Genomic DNA, 21693 nt, shown 5'->3' with positions numbered 1-21693 from the left:
CTATGTTTAACTTTTCGAGGAACTGCTGGAATGTTTTCCACAGTAGGGGCACAATTTTACATTCCCACCAACAAAGTAGAAGGGATCCAGTTTCTCCACGCCCTTGTGGATACTGGTTATTGTCTGTCTTTTAAGGATGGCCATCCTCGTGGGTGTGAAGTGGTATCTCCTTGTGATTACTATGTCTTCTTCACACAAACAAGCAAACCAAACAGAATTAAGAAAGAAGCACTCTTAATGCAGATGTTGGCTAACTAACAGCCCTAATGAGCCCTAATGAGTTGATTTTACCTTCAGAGTTTGACCCCATCACTTCATGGGAAATAGATGGGGAAACAGTGTCAGACTTTATTTTTTGGGGCTCCAAAATCACTGCAGATGGTGATTGCAGCCATGAAATTAAAAGACGCTTACTCCTTGGAAGGAAAGTTATGACCAACCTAGATAGCATATTCAAAAGCAGACATTACTTTGCCAACAAAGGTCCGTCTAGTCAAGGCTATGGTTTTTCCAGTAGTTATGTATGGATGTGAGAGTTGGACTGTGAAGAAAGCTGAAAAAAGAATTGATGCTTTTGAACTGTGGTGTTGGAGAAGACTCTTGAGAGTCCCTTGGACTGCAAGGAGATCCAACCAGTCCATTCTAAAGGAGATCGGTCCTGGGTGTTCTTTGGAAGGAATGATGCTAAAGCTGAAACTCCAGTACTTTGGCCACCTCATGCGAAGAGTTGACTCATTGGAAAAGACTCTGATGCTGGGAGGGATTGGAGGCAGGAGGAGAAGGGGACGACAGAGGATGAGATGGCTGGATGGCATCACTGACTCGATGGACGTGAGTTTGAGTGAACTCCAGGCGGTGGTGATAGACAGGGAGGCCTGGCATGCTGCAATTCACGGGGTCGCAAAGAGTCGGACATGACTGAGCGACTGAACTGAACTGATGGCAAGTGGTCGATTTGTTTCCCCAGACACTGGATTTGTTCCACTGACTTTATTTCTGTTCTGTAACCAATAATTGAGCACATTTCACATGCCACACACTGTGCTGGGTGCCAGGGTACAAAGATGAATGAGGAAGGTCTCTGCCTTCGGAAGCTTACAGTCTAACAGGGAAATAAGGTCACTAGAGTGCTGGGCAAAAGGTAAAAGGTGCTACTGAAGGTTGGGGAAGATAGCAGAGGGTCAGGGAGGGAGCAGTCCCCTGGGTGGTGGGTGGGCTTAACATAGGCTCTCACCCATAGAAACAGAATATCCCCTGGATCAACTGAAGAGATGAGGTACTGTTTGAGTGCTCCAGAATTTGAAATGTTAAAGGAGCTTACATTTCCCACAGTCAACTGGGGCTGAGGATTCACAGTTGATGGCCTTTCTGAGGTGGCTCTGGGGACCCAGGTGGCAGCAGTGATGTCTGGATGGGGCAGGTCCAGCCCTCATAGCGCCCCCAGGGGGTCACTGCTGTCCAGCTGCTGGTCGCCAGGGTCCTGGAAAAGAGAAGTCTGTGAACCAGGCAGAAGGTGCATCCTTCCAGGTTGAGCATAATATTGGCTACTGGTCTGTGGCCTTGGCAGGTTTAGGACACACTGGTTGTTTAGTTGCTAAGTCATGTCCAACTCTCTTGTGACCCCATGGACTAGCCCACCAGGCTACTTTGTCCATGCGATTTTCTAAGCAAGAATACTGGAGTGGGTTGCCATTTCCTTCTCCAGGGGATCTTCCCGACCCAGGGATTGAACCTGTATCTCCTGTACTGGCAGGTGAATTCTTTACCACTGAAGCCCTGGGGAAAGCCCTTAGGACATGCTACCCCCAATACAGTAACTTGGCTTGTTAAATGTCAAACTGCAGGAATTCTTTTAAATGACAGAAGCAGGAAGGTCACTCTGACTAACTCTGCCCCCTACCCTTTTCCCCTGAAATGGGTAATGAAATTCTCTCATGAAATTTTCTTTAGAGGAAAGAAGAGGCATCACTTCTGGGGAGCTGGGGGCCAAGAAACCTGTACAAACAAACCTTGTTCACTAACCCTTATCTTCCTAGTGACTTCTTCACCATTTACTACCTCTAGGTGCAAAGGCTTCCTGTTCCAGTCCCTTCTTTGGGTCTTCATTTTCTCATGAAGGCTCCCACGTACACATAAATGTTCAATAAAATATATATGCTCTTCTGTGAGTCTGTCTTTACCAGTTTACTTTTCAGGCCCAGCCATGAATCATCAGAGGGTCAAGGAGAACGTTTTCCTCCCTTTCAGCCTAAAAACACTATTTTTCCTGCAGTCTCTTGTGAACACATCCGGTGAGAGCGAGGGTGGCTTCACGCTGCTGTCCTGTGGCTCGTGGCCTGAACATGGGTACGGTCTCGGCTGTTTGAAGGTATGTGGCCCTGAACAAGTCATTTCACCTCTGTAGTGTTTTTCTCATCTATTAAGGGGCCTAATAATATTTACCTGACAGGGAGGTGTGTGAATTAAGTTAGATATTACTCTAAGGAAAATAAAACCACCCCACAAAACATGGCTGTTACTCTGATTACAAAAAAAAAATCCTTTCCGGTTGACAGTTCAGCCTGAACTGGGTCTGATCAGAAGCAACAGTCCAGAGGCAGCCTCCTGAACCTCCTGCTGTCTGTGGCTCTGATCAGACCTCAGCTCTGTCCGTTCACATAATGGATGCTCACAATGTGTGGATTGGCTCCAGGCTCCAAGGAGGCAACACCTGCTCCTCCAACATAAAAGGCATGAGAATAAAGCAGATTTGGGGCTGGTGCCCTCAGCTTAGGATTCCTGTAACTGGAACATTTTTGCCACCTGGTCTGATTAGGAAGGTTGAACTGAGTCCTGTCTCTTAGGATACTCTCACCTGCCTCAGGTGAGTATTCCATGGACAGTGCTCATGGGGCCCCAAGAAGAGGCCAGACAGCTGAGAGGCCATGGAGAGCCCTGAACAGAATGTGTAATTTTCCCCCTTGCTTTTAAAATGAGATTAATTTCCATATCACAAGGCTTACAGAAATCGACTGTTAATAAATGCAGCTTAACTGAACTTGCCCTTGCAATTTGGACTAGAAACCTTTACATGGGTTTGATTAAAAAGCAATAGGATTTATGATCTGATTATTTTTCAGTATTGCAAATATATTAAATCTACTACCACAGGCACTGAGAACCATGGGATAGTTGCATTTGGTTCACTAGAAAAATAACAAGTGTTGCATTCTATAAGCTTAAAATGGTACAACAGAATAATGTTTCAGTGCCAACTTCTAAAAATTCAGTATAACCACTGCTCCATGGACTTCAGGTGCATCACCCTCCCAGTGTGGATATGTTCACCACCCTGGAAGCTCTCTGAACCCCCTACCATTGGGATTTATGGATGATGATGGAATAGAAGGATGTGAGCTCACCTCTTACGAAAACACCAAAATTACAAGTAAGGCTTTCATTCAGATTTAACAGAGAAATCAAAAGCTTTGCAGACAAGCAAAAGCCAAGAATTCAGCACCACCAGACCACCTTTGTAACAAATGCTAAAGGAACTACTCTTAAGTGGACAAGGCCACAACTAGAAACAAAATCATGACTAGAAAAGCTCACTGGTAAAGGCAAACATCCAGTAAAGGATGGATATCACACAGAAGTGATATAAAAACCAGCAGTCATGAGAAGAGGAGAGCATAAATGTAGGATGTTGGAAATGTATTTGAAATTAAAAGACCAGCAACTTAAGATAATCTTGTTTATATATGCACTGCTCTAACAAAACCTCACGGTAACTACAAACAAATCTATAATAGATACACATTTTTAAAAAGAGGGGGAGTTTTTATGGAGACTTCTTCACATCGACTATCAGCTACATTTCTAGGCTTTCTCTCCCTCTGGAGAGTGAAGAGTGGAACTGAAAAATCCCAGCCTTCGAATCACGATTTGGTCTTTCTGGTGACCAGCCCCCATCCAGAAAGCACACGGGAGCCAACCCAGAATCTCAGAACAAAGAATGTCCCTAGTACTCTTACCACTTAGAAAATCAGAGGAGTTAATGAGCTCTGGGGTAAAGACCAATATGTTTTCTTTTATCTCACTCTTAGCTTCTCAGTCCAGACCTGGTAACATAGGCAGAGTGTGTCTCGCACATTTGATGTGAATGGGTTCCCTGCCATGGTGCTGAGGTCAGTGGCGGCACCATCCAAGCTCAAGGGTCACTAATTCTAGAAACAAGTGGCCCTTTCTTGGAAGACCAGAGCAGAACCCATGCCCCTAGATAAAAAAAAAAAAACTCATCAAAGAGACGTAGCTCCTAAAGTAAGAAGCAGCTCTGACAATAGGCAGAAGAATCCCGAACAACTGTAAATGTTGAAGCAGTTTTAGGGCTTCCTTTGTGCCTCGTCAGTGGTAGTGGCAGAATTCAGCCCAAGATTTCTTCTCCTTGTCACCTCGCACCTGGGCACAAGGTTGGGGTTGTGCAACCCCTAGTTCTTTTCTAGATCTAACCGATGGATGCCTCTGCAATCCACAATCCGCCCAGGAGAGCTCAGAACACAGAACCACCACAGGGCTTCACCCAACTTGCTTCTAGGCTTGTAGCCTGGAGACGTGTCCTAGAAGTGAGATTTCTTGGCACAGTGCTCTCCACAGGTCTGCTGAAAGACATCATTGCCTTGCCTGCCACCCCAGCCTGAACCCCTCGCTGCCTCCCAGCTGAACCTGTTTTAGATGAAAAGACAAACTCACTGTGAAGGGGTCGTAGGAAGGTTCTGGGGTTGCTGAAGTTGTGCTCTCGTACATGGGGTTCGAGATATTCTCAGGCTGCTGCTTGCCAAGAGCTGCGACATCAATGTCCTCTTCAGACTGCTCGGACAGACAAGCACAGGGCTGAGCACCACAAAGTCCCCAAGGTGGGGTGTTGCAGCCAAGTCGGAAGCTAAGGTAAGCCCCGCCCCCACCTCCACCTCTGGGAACTTTTCTGTTGTCCTTTTATTGAGATCTGACTTAGATGTAATATCATGCACCAATCTTAAGTGTTCAGTTCAATGACTTCTTAAATATGTTCACCCATGTGTGACCAGCACCCAAATCAGCACACAGGGCATCTCCATCCTCAAGGAGGTGCCCTTACACCCCCTGCCTGCCGATATCTGGTCCTGCCCATGGTAACTGCTTTTCTGACTCCCATCACCTGGAATGGTTTTGCCTGTCCTTGAACTTAATATGAAAGGAAGCGTGCAGCATGGCACTTTTGCTAAATGTGATGTATACAATGCTTGTACAGGTTATCTGCCAGAAGGAATTGACCTACGGCTGCAGCCGTATCTGGCCCACAGGGTCTCCCATGGTGAGCTCCTGGATGTGGGCTCAGCCATTCAAATAGGGCCAGTGTGTTTCACTGGCTGTGACCTGAGGCCTCTGGCTGCGCAGGCCCCCTACCGTGTCCCCACCCCCACCCTTAGACTCAGCTTTGAAGCTTGTCTTCTGATTCCTCCAAGGTGAGTGGCCTCCTGGGCCCTGGTGAATTTGGCTCCAAGCCACACCTGTGGCATGAAGGGCTACTGGCTGCCCTTCACCCTCCTCCATCCTCTGACTCAGCTAGGTAGAGGGCCCTGGAGCTGCCACTGCTGATCTCTTCAGGGCAGAGGCCCCGTCCAGGAGACAGGAAACGTGCCAAGCACTCAGCGAGCTCTCTGAAGCAGCCAGTCTGCTGGAGTAGCCCAGAGCCGGGGCTGGGATTCAGAGTGAACCCCCATCCCCATGGTCCTGTTTTTCTCTGTCTCACCTCAAAATGCTGGAAGCCAATCGTCCTCCGGTTTAGTCGAAAGTAGGAGTATGCTGCCAAAGCAATGGCTCCGATGACCAGGATGATGGCAAAGAACACTCCTGTTCCCAGGCCGGTGTGGCCTGACGTCTAGAAAAAGAAAGGGCAGCGGCTGGTATCAGAACTGGTGACCTCCCCAAAGAGGCGTGCTTCCTGGAGCCCACCCCATTCTGGCTCGCCTGAGGCATCTTGTGCCGGCTGGGATAAAAATAATGATAAAGCTGTCAATATGTATCTAGCCCTTACTACTTGCAGGGTCTGTTCTAAGCCCCCTTACATAAAATAATCCATTTAAATGTATAATAACACAAAGAGATGAGAACAGTTTCTACCGTTTCCATTTTTACATGGGAGAATGGAGACACAGAGAGGGTAAGCACTTGTCCAGTGTCACACAGCCCATGAGTGGTAGAGATGGGCTTTGAAGCCAGCCTGGTTTTGGCGCTTCATAACTTTAGAACAAAGTTAGAAAACTAACATCACCGCCAACTAACCACAGCCAGCTGATCAACACTTATAAAGCATATGCCAGGGACTGTCTTTATTATTTTACATTAACTCTTTGTAAGGAAGAAGGAATTTTGACCTCCATTTTGCAGATAAGAAAATATGGGGCTTGATGATGTTTCTGGGGCTTGTTTGAGTTCACATGGTTACAAAGTGGAGGGGCTCAGGATTTTCACTCCTCTTCCAGGGGTTTCTCCACTGGCACACCCTGCCCTTTCCATTCAGCAAATATTGGTGGTGACGGGTGTTATGTCACTAACACACTGGATGGGGGCTGGGCATCCCTGACGCCAGCTGCCATGGATGAGGTGGACAGGGCTTCCAGGAGTAGCTTGCTACTTGGGGAATGGACATCGAGGCTCCTTCTTACCAGGAACTCTGGGTACTCACCCCTGAGGGAGCTTTTAAAGGCTTGGAAATGACATGAATAATCCCATTGGAGGCAAAGATGTCCCACTGCAGAATGGCTCTTCCATCGACGAACCTGGTCTAGGGAAGTGAGAAGAGGGCTATCGGAGATCTCTGACCATCTGATTCTTTCTTTCCATGTGGGAAGCCCTTCCATGGAGGAAAGTTGTCCAGTTTCCCTGAGGTCCTAGAGCCTGGGTTTCAGGCCCATCCTCACCGACAAGCAGTATGGGGCTTGTGCTCGCCCTCTGGACAGCCCAGAACACAACACATTAGTAGTTCTTGTGCCAACAAACTGTTCTGGGATGCAGAGAACCCAGGAGGTCATTCTATCCAGCCTGCTTGCTTAACAGATGAGGGGTTAGAAGGAAAATGGTGTGATCACATAGTTCGTGACCATACACACCAAGATCACATAGGTAGTAGGTGGCAAACCCCATGCCTTAACTCCAGACCCACTGCTGTGAACATCACACCACACAAGAAAGGGATGTTAAGTGAGCTAATTCCTTGCTAATCAAAGTGTGATCCACTGGCTTGTGGTGTGGGCAGACACCCAGGAGTTGATCAGAAATGCAGAACCTGGGGCCCCACAACCCAACTGCTGAATTACAATATGCATTTTAACAAACTCATAAGTGATTTACATGCCTGTTAAAGTTTGAGAAGTACTGGTCTAAATTACTGATCTTCAATAATAAAGATCATTTATTAGCTAAGTATTAAAAATATTCATTAGGTGGTGAATGAATGCATATTCATTCATTCCCTGGTGGTCCAATGATTAGAAGTCCATTCACCTTCCAGTGCAGGGGACACTGGTTTGATCCCTGGCCCAGGAAGATCCCACATGCCTTGGAGCAACTGAACCCATGTGCCACAATTGCTGAACCCGTGCCCTAGGCCACAACTACTGAGCCCATACACCATGATTGCTGAAGCCTGTGTGCCCCAGAGCCCATGCTCTGCAACGAGAAGCCATTGCAATGAGAAGCCCATGTGCAGCAATGAAGACCCAGTGCAGCCAAAAATAACTAAATAAAAATTTAAAATGTACAGTGTTTATAAAAAATATACATTTAGCCCTTGCTACATAAAGCTGAAGCTCCAGTACTTTGGCCATCTCATGCAAAGAGTTGACTCATTGGAAAAGACCGATGCTGTGAGGGATTGGGGGCAGGAGGAAAAGGGGACGACAGAGGATGAGATGGCTGGATGGCATCACGGACTCAATGGACATGAGTCTGAGTGAACTCTGGGAGTTGGTGATGGACAGGGAGGCCTGGTGTGCTGCGATTCATGGGGTCACAAAGAGTCAGACATGACTGAGCGACTGAACTGAACTGAATATGTCAGATACCATTATCACATCAAAATCCCTGAATCACTGAATCTCCATAAAAGCGTATGATCTGACAAAACCACAATTAATTACCACTTCACACCAGTGAGAATGGCCATCATCAAAAAGTCTACAAATAATTATTAATGCTGGAGAGGGTGTGCAAAAAAGGGAACCCTCCTACAGTGCTGGTGGGAATATAAATTGGTGCAACAACTACGGAGAACAGTATGGAGTTTCCTCAAAATACTAAAATTAGAGCAACCACATGATCTTGCAATCCCACTCTTGGGCAAATTGCTAGAGAAAACCATAATTCAAAATGATACATGCACCCTGATGTTTATGGTAGCACTATTACAGGAGTCAAGACTTGGAAGCAACTTAAATGAGTATCAACAGATGAATGAATAAAGAAGATATGGTACACATATACAATGGAATATTACTCAGCCATAGAAAGAATGAAATAATGCCATTTGCAGCAACATGGATGGAGGAGCCTGGTGGGCTGCAGTCCATGGGGTTGTGAAGAGTCTGACACAACTGAGCAACTTTGCTTTCACTTTTCACTTTAATACACTGGAGAAGGAAATGGCAACCTACTCCAGCGTTCTTGCCTGGAGAATCCCAGGGACGGCGGAGCCTGGTGGGCTGCCGTCTATGGGATTACACAGAGTTGGACACGACTGAAGTGACTTAGCAGCAGCAGCAACATGGATGGACCTAGATTACCTTACTGAATAAGTCAGAAAGGTAAATTCTGAATGTATCATATATGGAATCTAAAAGAAAAAGACGAAATTGTCTCCAAAACAGAAATAGGCTCATAGGCTATTTCTGTAAATTTATGGTTAAAATTAGACAGCATATTAAAAAGCAGAGACATTACTTTGTCAACAAAGGTCTGTCTAGTCAAGGCTATGGTTTTTCCAGTGGTCATGTATGGATGTGAGAGTTGGACTATAAAGAAAGCTGAACACTGAAGAATTGATGCTTTTGAACTGTGGTGTTGGAGAAGACTCTTGAGAGTCCCTTGGACTGCAAGGAGATCCAATCAGTCCATCCTAAAGGAGATCAGTCCTGGGTGTTCATTGGAAGGACTGATGTTGAAGCTGAAACTCCAATACTCTGGCCACCTGATGTGTAGAGCTGACTCATTTGAAAAGATTCTGATGTTGGGAAAGATTGAGGGCAGGAGGAGAAGGGGACGACAGAGGATGAGATGGTTGGATGGCCTCACTGACTCAATGGACATGGATATGGGTAGACTCCAGCAGTTGGTGATGGACAGGGAAGCCTGGAATGCTGTGGTTCATGGGGTTGCAAAGAGCTGGACACGACTGAGCGACTGAACTGATCTGAATGGTCAACAAAATGTAAAGGTGGGAGGAGGGATAAATTATGAGTAAAGGATTGACATACATAATGTGAAAAAAGTGTTAATCGTGTCCGACTCTTTGCGACCCTATAGACTGTAGCCTGCCAGGCTTCTCTGTCCATGGAATTCACCAGGCAAAAATACTAGAGTGGGTAGCCATTCCCTTCTTCAAGGTTCCTTCTCACAGGAAATATATAGTTCTCTGTGCTATTGTCTGAGCCACCAATTGGTCTGAGGGTCAATATTTTGTAATAACTTATATAGGAAAAGAATCTGAAAATACATATATACCTGAATATATCTATAAAAAACTGAATCTTCTTGCTGTGCTCCTAAAACTAGTACAACATGTAAATCAACTAGACTTCAGTTGAAAGAATACTTTAAAAGCCTATGATTTGAACATCATGGTCATGTTACCACCACCATGATCACCACTTCTAATATCACAACCACCATCATCCCCACCATCGTCATCGAAATAATCAAAACCACCATTATCAAAATAATATCACTGTTACCATCATAAGCATCATCACTGCTATTGCCATCATCAACACATCACCAACATCCCTGTCTTTCAGATGAGGAAACTGGGACCCAGAGAAGTTCAGACAAGTTACCGAAAGTCCTAGAGCTAGTGGGTGGCAGACATACTAGGGTCACTTGACTTCAGGGCTCACATGTTAACACCTGGGATTGGCTGACAATCTGACAGAAATAAAGGCGGAGAATCAGACAGCTCTAGAATGGTTTCATTTACAGATCCTCATTATCAGCTTCAGGGGCTGGTGGTCACCAGGGGCTTAGTTCTCAAGGGGTAGGGGCTGCCTGACCGTCAGTATGGTGTGTTCTGGTCTTCAGCCGGTACCATCTTACTGCAGCTTTAGAGTTTTCTTTCACATTATAAGCATTGCCATCTCTTAAGCACCTACTATATGCTAGAAACTTTGCATTTATTATCTCCATTTCTCCAAATAAGCCCAGAAAACTTTTCATACCAGTTGGCGCTGGTCCTGGCTGGAGGTGATGAGCAGCTGGCTTCCCAGCCTCGTGTGTAGGATGGTACCATTGACAAGGTCATTGTAAAAAAAGATGCTGATGTTGGAGAGGTGGTGCTCTATGTCCCGCCCAGACAGGGTCTGAGAGGAGAGGAGAGACATAAGAATGGTCTTTAAAAGTCAAGCAATATTTTTCCATTTTCATGATAAGGATGACACAGAAAAAAAAAAATCACTTCTGAAGGCCTTGGCTTTTCTGCCTCCACTTTGAAAGTCATTTTAATGGTCTAAGCAAAGCTTCCCAGTGATGTCCTGGGAGGAGTGGGTCTTGAGTTGGTAACAAGTGAGCAGAGGTATTGATTATCTCAGCCCTCAGTGGGATGAGGGCTCGGGGCTGGCAGAGCCTGTGGGCGGGCTTAATAAACGCTGCCAGTTCCTGTGTGTGCCATGACATGAAGGAGGTCGGTGTGGTAGATCAGTTGCATCCCTGGCCCCAGTTCTTCACCCCTCCCTGTATCTTTGCCCTTTGCCATATAACTCTGAGGGCCTCCCACTCTGGCTTTGGGCTCAGCCATGTGACTTTTTGGGTGTGTGGTATGTTAGCAAATGAGACCAGACAGGGTCTTAGAAGGTGCTGGCGTTTTCTGCCAGAAGAACATGCCTGAGATAACCTGCTGAAGCCTGAGAGCCCTGTGGAGCAGAGTCCCAGACAGGCCAGGCTAGATCAGCTGATGGCCAGCCCAGCTCAGACACGTAAGCATGCCTGGCCAAGCCCAGGAGAACTGCCAGCTGATCTGCAGCTGTGTGAGCCACATTAATGTAGCTACTGCATCGTGGGGTCATTTGTGACATTGCATCGTTGAGGTGATAACTGATACTGTCTAGAAGCACAGATACCAGGAATCCAGCTCACCTCATTTTCCCCGAGCCCACTGTTCTGGGGCACAAAGAGGGTGCTTCGGATTGACAGGTCAGTCAGGTGTTTCAGGAATGCCCGGCCTCTGGCTGAGCTGTTGGAATACGCCAGCACTTCCTGGGGATAGGAAGGAGGTGGTTAGAAGAGTCAGCGTGGTGTTCAGGGACTGGCTAGAGAGGGTGGCATCACCCCTTTGGGAGTACTCCTGATGATTACCCCAGCTCAGGCTGCCACTCATCTGCTCATTTTTCTGAGTGCCCCTTGGGAAAATATTAGGAGGATTTTTCCTTTCCTCGATAAATCCTATGGTCCTAAGACACAGCCAGATCACAGGCCATTCTCGGCAAGGCAGCTTGTATAGGCTTTGAAATCTTAAGTGAATTCTGGAGTCTCTCTTTGCCAAAAATTTGCAAGGCGCCCGCTTCACCCAGAGGAAAAGCCAAAGTCCTTACAGTGCCCACGAGGCCCAAACCACCTGGACTCTTGCTCCTCTGACCCTGCACGCAGCTGTCCTCTTGCTCCTCTGACCCTGCACCCAGCTGTCCTCTTGCTCACCCTGCCCCAGCCACACTGGCCTCCTTGATGTTCCTCAGGCTTGCTCAGCAACGTCCTGCCTTTCATCCTTTGCCTGGCTGTTCCTTACGCCTGGAATATTCTTCCTTGAAATCTGCATGGCTAACGTCCTCTCTTCTGTCCATGCTTTGTTTACATCTTACCTTCTCACTAAGGCCTTCTCATCACTCTAGGCAACATGGGAACCCTGTGGGTTCCCTCCCCACCCCACAGTCTAGATCACCTTCTAGCATTCAATACTATTCTCTTTATTCTGTTTCTTGTCTGTTTTGTTCACTGATATATCTCAAGCACATTGTTAAGTACTCAATAAATATTCACTGAACAGATTTTAAGAAATCTCACTACCCAGTTCAGCACTGTCATCGTACAGAGAGCCCCTGCTGCTGCCCAGAGAAGCTGAGAATTTGCTGAAGGGCACACAGCCAGTGGGTTTTGTTCTACAAAGTTTTTTCTCTGAAATGCTGTCACAAGCCACACCCCTACACAGCACAAACATTGGTTTGGGTGTTCATCTTTAGAACATTTACAGTAACCCTGAGTTTTTAGGTTAGTTAAGTGGATACCTTTGGTCTGTGGACAAAGACTCACTATTTTGGGGTCCTTGGTCTAGCTTCTGCCCTGTTCCTACAAGCCCTGTACTTATGCTCCATCCCCTCTCGTTGGCTGTGTCCTTGACCTTGCTAAGCCTCAGTTTCTTTCTCTGCAAAATGGGATTAATGGCAAAAGTGACTTCATAAGGTTGCATAAGGATTTATTCTATCTAACAAGTATTACTGAGCACCTACTATATGCTAGCCACAAGGCAGAGAAAATAATTTCCCTTATGGAGCTTATGTTTTGTGAAGCAAGTGAAAAGTAACCTGAAAGGCCTCAGAAAATGCCTTGTGTGAAGAAAATGCACAGGAAATGTTAACTATTGTTATTATTGCTGTTATTAATATCAAAGCTCAGTTCTTTGATAAGTTCAGTTCAGTTGCTCAGTTGTGTTTGACTCTTTGTGACCCCATGGACTGCAGCACACCAGGCTTTCCTGTCCATCACCAACTCCTGGAGCTTCCATATACTCATGTGCATGGAGTCAGTGATGCCATCCAACCATCTCATCCTCTGTCATCCCCTTCTCCTCCTGCCTTCAATCTGTCCCAGCTGCTGCTGCTGCTGCTAAGTCGCTTCAGTCGTGTCTGACTCTGTGCGACCTCATGGACTGCAGCTCACCAGGCTCCCCTGTCCCTGGGATTCTCCAGGCAAGAACACTGGAGTGGGTTGCCATTTCCTTCTCCACCTGTCCCAGCATTAGGGTCTTTTCCAATGAGTCAGTTCTTCACATCAGGTGGCCAAAGTATTGGAGTTTCAGGTTCAGCATCAGCCCTTCCAATGAATATTCAGGACTGATTTCTTTTAGGATGGACTGGTTGGATCTCCTTGCAGTCCAAGAGACTCTCAAGAGTATCCTCCAACACCACAGTTCAAAAGCATCAATTCTTTGGTGCTCAGCTTTCTTTATAGACCAACTCTCACATCCATACATGACTACTGGAAAAACCATAGCTTTGACTACATGGACCTTTGTTGGACTAGATGGACCTGTGAGCCTCCGCCTTCTCTCAAGGACTAGACTCTCTCATATCTGCTTTGAGTTTACCCCTCCACCCCAAGGTGAAAGCAAACAGATGTGGTACAGACCTTTAGGAAGTTTGTGAGTGAGGGGAAGGACATTAAGACCTGCAACAGATTTCCACTGCATGAGAAGCCATCTCCCACGTAGCCCACCTTGCAGGTGCAGTTCACATCTGGAAGGCAGAAACACATAGAGTCTCACACTGGTGAGGCAGGCGTCTTGGCTACCCCATCTCACGCTGGGAGGTTGGCCAGCCCAGTTGAGGATGGCTTAGCAGCTGCATGGCCTGGAATCTGAAGCGAGGTTGGGGCCATTACCTTTCATCCGGTAGCAGAAGACATCCCACATCTCGCTCTTGTTGTTTCTTGGTCCGTAGTCCACTATCCCGACGACACCAGAGCCGCAGTTCTGGGAGGCATAGGATGTGGGGTAGGCTACTCGCCCACTGTCTAGCCAACCTGCTGAGCAGAGGTGGTACTTGGCCTGTAGAGAGAAAGATGTGGATGTTGGTCAGCTGAGATTTCATATCTGTCGTGGAGTTCTGTGGCTAATGGCTGACTCCCCCATCAGACCGCAAACTCCATGGAGTCAGGAGTTATGGCTCATTTTGCCTACTGTACCCCTGTGCCTGAAACACAGGTGTTCATTACATTTTTGTTGATTGAGCCACTGGATGGATGAAAGTGGTGCCTTCTCTTCCCTGTAAGTGCTCAAGTCCTTCATACCCATTTTCCTTCCCTCTGCTCTTGAAAAGGGATTTACAATTAGTTACCCCTAGGTGCAAATTCCTCTGCTTACGGGTCAATGGGACTCCTATTGATCACCATCGCTATCCTCACCATCATCATCCTCATCATGAACCATCATTGCCAGCATCACCATCATAACACTTACTGAGAGCTTATTCCAGGTCAGGTCCTTTTGCAAGCACTTTTCATGTGCTAAAACCTTTATCACTTACATCAACCCTTTGAGATAGAACCTTAAAAAAAAAGTCTCTATAATTGAGAAAACAGAGGCAAAAGGGGTTAAGTAACTTGCTCCAAGTCATAGAGCCAGCAAGTAGCAGAGCTGAGATTCAAACCCAGGCACTCTACTCCAGAGCTCTTAATCTTAAAACCTGAGTTCCCATGTGTGTCAGTCACTCTGTCTTATTACCTCTGAAGTGAAGTGAAGTGAAAGTTGCTCAGCTGTGTCCAACTCTTTGCGACTTTGTGGACTATACAGTCCATGGAATTCTCTAGGCCAGAATACTGGAGTGCATAGCTTTTCCATTCTCCCTAGGATCTTCCCAACCCAGGTACTGAACCCAGGTCTCCCACATTGTAGGTGGATTCTTTACCAGCTGAGTCACAAGGGAAGCCCTTGGGTGGCTTATTACCTTTAAGCCTTTATAAACATGCCAGGTGGGACTGGGGTTTCAGTGCCTTGATTGAGGTCACACAACAAACAAGCAGGCAGGCGTACACATGCTCAGTTGCTCAGTAGTGTCCGACTCTTTGCAACCCCATGGACTGTAGCCTGTCAGGCTCCTCTGTCCATGGGATTATCCCAGCAAGAATATTGGAGCAGGTTGCCATTTCCTCCTCCAGAGGATCTTCCTAACCCAGGGATTGAACCCAAGTCTCCTGTAGCTCCTGCACTGGCAGGCGGATTCTTATTGCTGAGCCACCTTGGAAGCTCAAGCAAAAAGGAGAAACAAGAATTTCTGACCCTCCAAGATGCTGGATCCTGGCATCAAGGGCTTTGTTCCTTGTAAAGAAATGTCAGGTCTGAAGATCTGGTCATGATGGAGGTTGGAGGAAGGGCAGTAAAATCACGAGGATGGGCAGTGATCTTGTGAGCACTCACTAGTAGGCTGCTCCTTTCCAAATGGGCTGGGCTTCTGATGTTAGAGGCTGAGAGAGTTACCTTGGCCAGAGCTTCATTTCCTACCTGGCTGACAGCTGGGGCAATTTCTCTGTACGCCCTTTGCAATGCCCCCAGGCATAGAGAACCTGGGCTAGTCCAGAGACACTTGGCTGCCTTTGGGCTCAGGGGCTCCCTAGGCTTGTGGGTAACTGATCTCCTTCTGGTTTCCAGCCGTGAGGTGCACACTTCCAGTCAGTGCCTCTGCCTCGGTGGTTGAATGTCATGATCGGGAGCAGACTTGTGGAGTCGGGGTATTGAGAGAGTCATTTCCTAGGCAGGTTGATAAGAAGTCTAGGGGTTCCCAAGGAGAGAGGGGTCTGGAATTCTCAAGGAGGAAGGAAAACTTTTTTTCCTTCTCTACATTCCTTAGGATTATATAACAACAATGTATTATGCCTAAGGACAGTCTCTGGATTAAACTTTCTGGCTAATTCTGTAAATTATGGGAGTAGACCTGCTCTTTACAAGGATTATATAACAACAATGTATTCTGCCTGAGAACAGTCTCTGGATTAAACCTTCTGGCTAATTCTGTTATCTTAAAATGTAAATTATGGGAGTAGGTCTGGTGAGGTCTTTACAACCTCCTGACATTCTTTTGATTTACTGGAGAGTATATAACTCCATTGTTAACACTAGCAAGGGGGTACTCTTTCTGCCCCCTTCTGATGCCTATGTCAGAAGCTTTCTCTATCTCCTTTATACTTTAATAAAACTTTATTACACAAAAGCTCTGAGAGATCAAGCCTTGTCTCTGGCCCCGGATTGAATTCTTCTGCTCTGGGGGCCAAGAATCCCGGCGTCGTGATTCAACAACCACCTTTCAGTATGTTGAGTCCTGGATCTGCCACTTCTTGGTTGGGTGATGTTGGGCACGTTACCTTTCCGAACCTCAGTTTCCCTATCTGTAAGATGGCAGTAGGAACATCTACCTCCAGGGATGTTGTAAGAATGGACAATAATGTCAGTGAAGCACCCACTCTGTGCTGACACGTGACAGACCCCCAGCGGACATGCTTGGGAGCTCCCTGAACTCCCCCCTCCAGGAAGGCAACGGCCAAAGCCTCCTGTGTTAAGAGGAAGCAACAACCCCACCGTGACACCCAGAAGACCCTGCCTGCATGGCACCCACAGACTGGCAACCCACCTTCTGGGCATAGGAGAGCTGGTTGTAGGTTGCCATGGTTGCAGCTTCCTGAGCACAGGCCTCTCTGGCTTTGTCAAAGGTCAGCTTGTACTGGCCGAGCGGGGAGCGTAGATGGAACACTCCGACGGTGGTATCTAGAAAGGGGGAGGAGAGGAATTGTTCAGCCCCACACCTCGGCTGGCAGTTCTCCCAGCAGAGATTCTCAAAGTGGGATGCTGGCCACATCCCAGGGTTTCTTGGGATGCCACTTTCCTTTGAGATGTCATTTAAAATACTTATTTCTTTTCTAACTATGCAAGTAGCATGTGTTCAAGGTGGAAATGTGGGCCAGACAGAAAAGAAATGAAAATCACCCACCTTCCTGCTCTCTGGAAATAATCATTACTCCATGGCTGACATTTTGATGTACTTCCGTCCAGAATTTTTATGTTTGTAACTTTTAATTTTGATGTAATTTCACTCTTTCAGTCTTTTTTCTATTCGAGGGTCATATATGTCACAAATACGGCAGTGTGCTGCATGTATAGTTTTTAGAAGTCTTTCTTATAACATTCTTTCTGAGGATTCTTTCCCAATATTATACATTTTCTCTGACAACATGATTTTACCTTGATACTTTTAGTTGAACACTTTTTGCGAACTTCACAGCCATGAAAAAAAATACATTAAAATGAATTTCTGCCAAGGAACCCATGTATTTTCTGATTGCCATTATGCCTTTAAAAAAGTTTTCTAGCCATTTTCCCCTTAGATAATAGAAAATATTCATACCTTTAAAATATATGATGTCTCTTTTAAACCAATTAATGCAGAGATCAGAAATAGATCAAGAACCAAGTCACATTTTTATATTGTCAAGTTTATTATCAGATGCCACTAAGAGGGTACATTCTACCCTCCAAAAGAGCTAAGATTAAGGTTTTCTTTATTCTTTTTGGCTGCTCTGCCTGTGGGATCTTAGTTCCCTGACTAGGGATCAAACCTATGCCCCCTGCAGGGGAAGTGTGGAGTCCAAACCAGTGAAAGTGAAAGTCACTTAGTTATGTCTGATTTTTTGTCACCCCATGGACTATACAGTCCATGGAATTCTCCAGGCCAGAATACTGGAGTGGGTAGCCTTTCCCTTCTCCTGGGGATCTTCCCAACCCAGGGACTGAACCCAGGTCTCCCGCACTGCAGGCAGATTCTTTATTATCTGAGCCACAAGGGAAGCCCAAGAATACTGGAGTGGGTAGCCTATCCTTTCTCCAGCAGATCTTCCCAACCCAGGAATTGAACTGGGGTCTCCTACATTGACAGCAGATTCTTTACCAACAGGAAATGCACAAGATTTTCTTCTGTGACAATAGCCAATAGTATATTCATTCCACAGGCCATATAATATTGTCAGCCAGATCTGGAACATAAACACTCACCAAAAGAACAGCTTGGGGAGGAATGGATAGGTGTTTAGCCTCGTATCCTCGCCATGACAACACAATTCTTAATTGTATCTTTGAGAGGATATAACAGTATATTCGATCATCATTTACTAATTTGTTATTTCTCATTTTTTGTGATGTTAGGTAATGCTGGGGTGGTGTGAAGTGAAAGTGTTAGTTGCTCAGTAGTGTCTGACTTCTTGTGACCCCATGGACTGTAGCGTGCCAGGCTCCTCTATCCATGGAATTCTCCTGGCAAGAATACTGAAGTGGGTTGTCATTCCCTTCTCCAGGGGATCTTCCTGACCCAGGGTTCAAATCCAGGTTTCCTGCACTGCAGGCAGATTCTTTACTGTCTGAGCCACCAGGTTAACTTTATTCAATTCTTAGATTATTCCTATAGGATGTGTCCCTTGAAATGGTGCTATGAGTCTTGGCATGAATTATTGCATTGCTTTCTGTACACATTGCCAAACTGGTTGCCTCGAAGGCTATGCTGGTTTGCCCTCCTCTGAACTACGTGAGACTAGGCATGTCCCCCTGAGTGTGGGATGACTCTGCGACCTGCCCACCAGGACGGCTGGGCCATTATCCCAATGTCGTCTTGTCTTGCTAAGGGTAACCACTCAGCTACAACAGAAGGTGGATCCAAATGTGACTCTTGGTCACTTAGTATCACTACCATAATTTTCTTGGCATTCATAATAAAGTAGAAGGGTGAAGCCCCCGGGAGAAGATGGGTGATGCTCTAGGCAATGAATAGATTCTGTGAGCTGTGGGAACAAGCAGGACTGGCTAAATGAACTGTGCTCTAAAGAAAAAACCCAAGTATCTCTTAATTCTACATTCCTCCTGGCAAATGACTCATGAATCAACATCTCTTATTCCAGCTGATCATTCTTGACCCCATCCTACATAGCAACTGCCTACAGAATCTCTGCTTTGAAGTCCTACCATCACCTTGTGATAGAACTTGGAAGATCCACAATCACCTTGAACATAGAATGTCCCCAACCAAGCTTTCCAAGTTCTTGGGTCCCCTTCTCCCAGATTGCTTTAATACCACCATTGAATTGGCCTCTCGAGACGGAAACCTTACATTATGGTGGATCCTTTCCTTTTCTTCACTCTCCATGTCTACAGAGTGCCCTTCTCTCCCTGGTATCATTCCTCTTCCCAGCAGAGACCCTGTTACCTTGGGGTTACAGGCTTGATAATACACCATACCTCCTCGTTGCCTTATCCTTTCCAACTACCCTTGATAATTCTCTGCTGTCCACGAGTCCTCTCAGCAGAAATGCCTTGCCAGCTCCTCTCTGCTTAATCAGCTCAAGCATCTTTTAAGCCTCCACTGTAGCCCCCAGGGAGCTGTTTCCTGCTTATATCATAACACTGAGGGTTAGAATTTCAACACACGAATTTGTGAGGAACACAAACATTTAGTCCATAATATGTATTAAGTCCTAAGACACCTCCAACTCATTTGGGGGATGAAATAGAGGGTATATAAGCAGGAGAAATACATAGGATATATGACAATATATGACACTGTCTCTTTTTTTAAGGATGTTCCCAATGTAGTTGAGGCCTTTTTAAGATTAATAAAACTGGGGAAAGAAAAGTAGTAAGACAGATGACAGCAATTTGTCTCATGTAAGCAAGCAGCTTTTGGCAGGCAGAGCTCTCTGCGGGAGGTCCCCTTATCTTGTCATTAACCTTAAACCCAACATCCCCATGTTCTACCCACCTCCAACCCTAGTCCAGCTTTCAAATCTTTTGATCACATAATACCTTGCCTAATGTGTTGGTTTCTTCTGTAGATTGAAGAAGTAGAAATGAAGAATAAGTAATTAACAGATGACCAGATCTCTTCCCTCGCTTCCCCTTCAGTCATTTCATGAACCGACTGTGTGTACAAGAGAGCATCTAAAGAAAAATCATAAGAAGTCGACCTGCACACAGTGGGGCATAGTGACAACTCTGTCCCCCCTCATCGCAATGATTAACTGAGATTACATCCCTGTTTCCCTTTAAAAGCTTTCATGGCCGAGCAGAATCTTTGGAAGTTGGTTTGGGGAAGGGGACACTGAGTCCACCACCTCCCCAGATTGCTGGTGCCTTTCCTTTCTACCTGCGTTTGTGAATATTGATTTTGTAAGTGGTGAGCAGTGAGACCTGATTTGCTAACAATGATGTTAGAAGGTGGGGCCTTGGGGAGATTATTAGGTAAGGAGGTTGGAACCACAATGAGTGGGCAGAGAGCCCTTATAAAAGGGACCCCAGAGAGCTCCCTCTTCCTTCTGCTTCTGCAGACACTAGGAGAAGTCAGTAGTCTGCAACCTGGAAGACAATCCTCAGCAGAACCCCACCATACAGGTACCCTGATCTCAGGTTTCCAGCCTCCAGAGCTGAGAAATAAATTTCTGTTGTTTGTATGCCACCTGGGCTTTACTGCAAGCCCAAACAGACCAAGCCAGTACATAGCAGGTGTTAAGTCAACAGTTATTATTGAGATGTCAGAAAGCTGCGCCACTAACATTACCATGTCTAGAAAACAAACAGCAAATCCTGATTGGCCACAATGCACGGTGCTCTCAATCGCTTTCTGGACCACTGCAGTCACTCCTTGCCCCGGGCTCAGAACCCCACTAGTGGGTCCTGGATGGCTTTTCTCCATCAGGGGTCAAGATGCCCCACCACCCACATCTCTGCAGTGCTACCTGGCTTTTTATTGTGTGTTATAATTCTTAGCGTGATTCTACCTGTGGGTTTATGATAAGCCATTCAAATCATTCATGGAAGTGAATGCATATATGCTGATTGATGTGCTATTATTAAAACAGCTTCTAAGAAACTGCTGCTCTGCTTGTGGCAGGCACTATCTCTTTGTTACTTAATATCTTAAACTATGCTCCTCAGATTCAACTCCAATCCACAGTGGCAAGGGTTGCTAAGCAACCAGGGAAGAATGAGTATAGTAGCTGACCTGCGAGCTCCCTCTTGGTTCTAACACTCACAGTCCAGTTCTGAGCATACTCTACCCCTGGACTGCAGAAGCCCACTACTTCCTGGGCAATGCATGGGCTGTTTGGTCCCAGTTTAAGACTTTTCCCTTTTGCTCCTACAGAGCTTCTTTCCCCAACCCTGAAGATCATGCGCTTTGGGTCAAGATGACTCTGACCTTGAAAGTGGAGGTCGGCACAGTCGGCATTGGCATGGCACTGCCCGTTGTCCTGCAGGCAGCGGTCGAGGGGTAGCTGCTCTGGCTCACAGTCCAGCCCGTCTCCCACGTAATGACTTTTACATTCACATTTGTGCTTGCCCTAGGGGGAGAGCAGGAAAGATGAAAAAGCCTCTTCTCTGGGCCCCCAGAATCCCATGTGCTCCACGGGCTACCAACCAGCATAGGAGATGCTCAGATGGATGAGCAACATGCCCCTCCTGTCCAGTGGGAGTTGAGTTACTGCTCTGTCTCGCTCTCGTCCAGACTCAGGATGGAGTGTCCTCCTTTACATCTCAGCTCAGTCGTCACTTCCTCAGAGAGACCCTCCCTGTCTCCTGATCCCTTTTATCACACTGGCCTGATTTCAGAACTGAGCATGCCTCTTCCTTCTATCATGTATAAACTTTTGATCACTACATCCCTGACAGCTACAACA

The 21693-nt window shown here is 46.3% G+C and overlaps 1 protein-coding gene across 2 annotated transcripts in view; it reads right to left on the bottom strand.

Moving 5' to 3' along the window:
* Positions 1 to 975: 975 nt before the first annotated feature.
* The window catches only part of STAB2 (stabilin 2), a 174570-nt gene continuing 153852 nt past the window's right edge, over positions 976 to 21693 (bottom strand). For both annotated transcript variants that reach the window (XM_069581064.1, XM_069581065.1), the window contains 10 exons: positions 21216 to 21357; positions 16614 to 16747; positions 13873 to 14038; positions 13621 to 13727; positions 11359 to 11478; positions 10446 to 10586; positions 6704 to 6802; positions 5768 to 5896; positions 4729 to 4845; positions 976 to 1480 (listed from right to left, as the gene is read on the bottom strand). In XM_069581064.1, the coding sequence (XP_069437165.1) occupies positions 1430 to 1480; positions 4729 to 4845; positions 5768 to 5896; positions 6704 to 6802; positions 10446 to 10586; positions 11359 to 11478; positions 13621 to 13727; positions 13873 to 14038; positions 16614 to 16747; positions 21216 to 21357 (1206 nt within the window). In that variant the 3' untranslated portion in view covers positions 976 to 1429. The remainder of the gene's footprint in view (positions 1481 to 4728; positions 4846 to 5767; positions 5897 to 6703; positions 6803 to 10445; positions 10587 to 11358; positions 11479 to 13620; positions 13728 to 13872; positions 14039 to 16613; positions 16748 to 21215; positions 21358 to 21693) is intronic.

Source organism: Ovis canadensis, chromosome 3, assembly GCF_042477335.2.
Source record: "Ovis canadensis isolate MfBH-ARS-UI-01 breed Bighorn chromosome 3, ARS-UI_OviCan_v2, whole genome shotgun sequence".
Taxonomy (NCBI): Eukaryota; Metazoa; Chordata; class Mammalia; order Artiodactyla; family Bovidae; genus Ovis; species Ovis canadensis.
The sequence above is the reverse complement of the archived record's forward strand: the minus strand, read 5'-3'. Positions and strand labels throughout refer to the sequence as shown.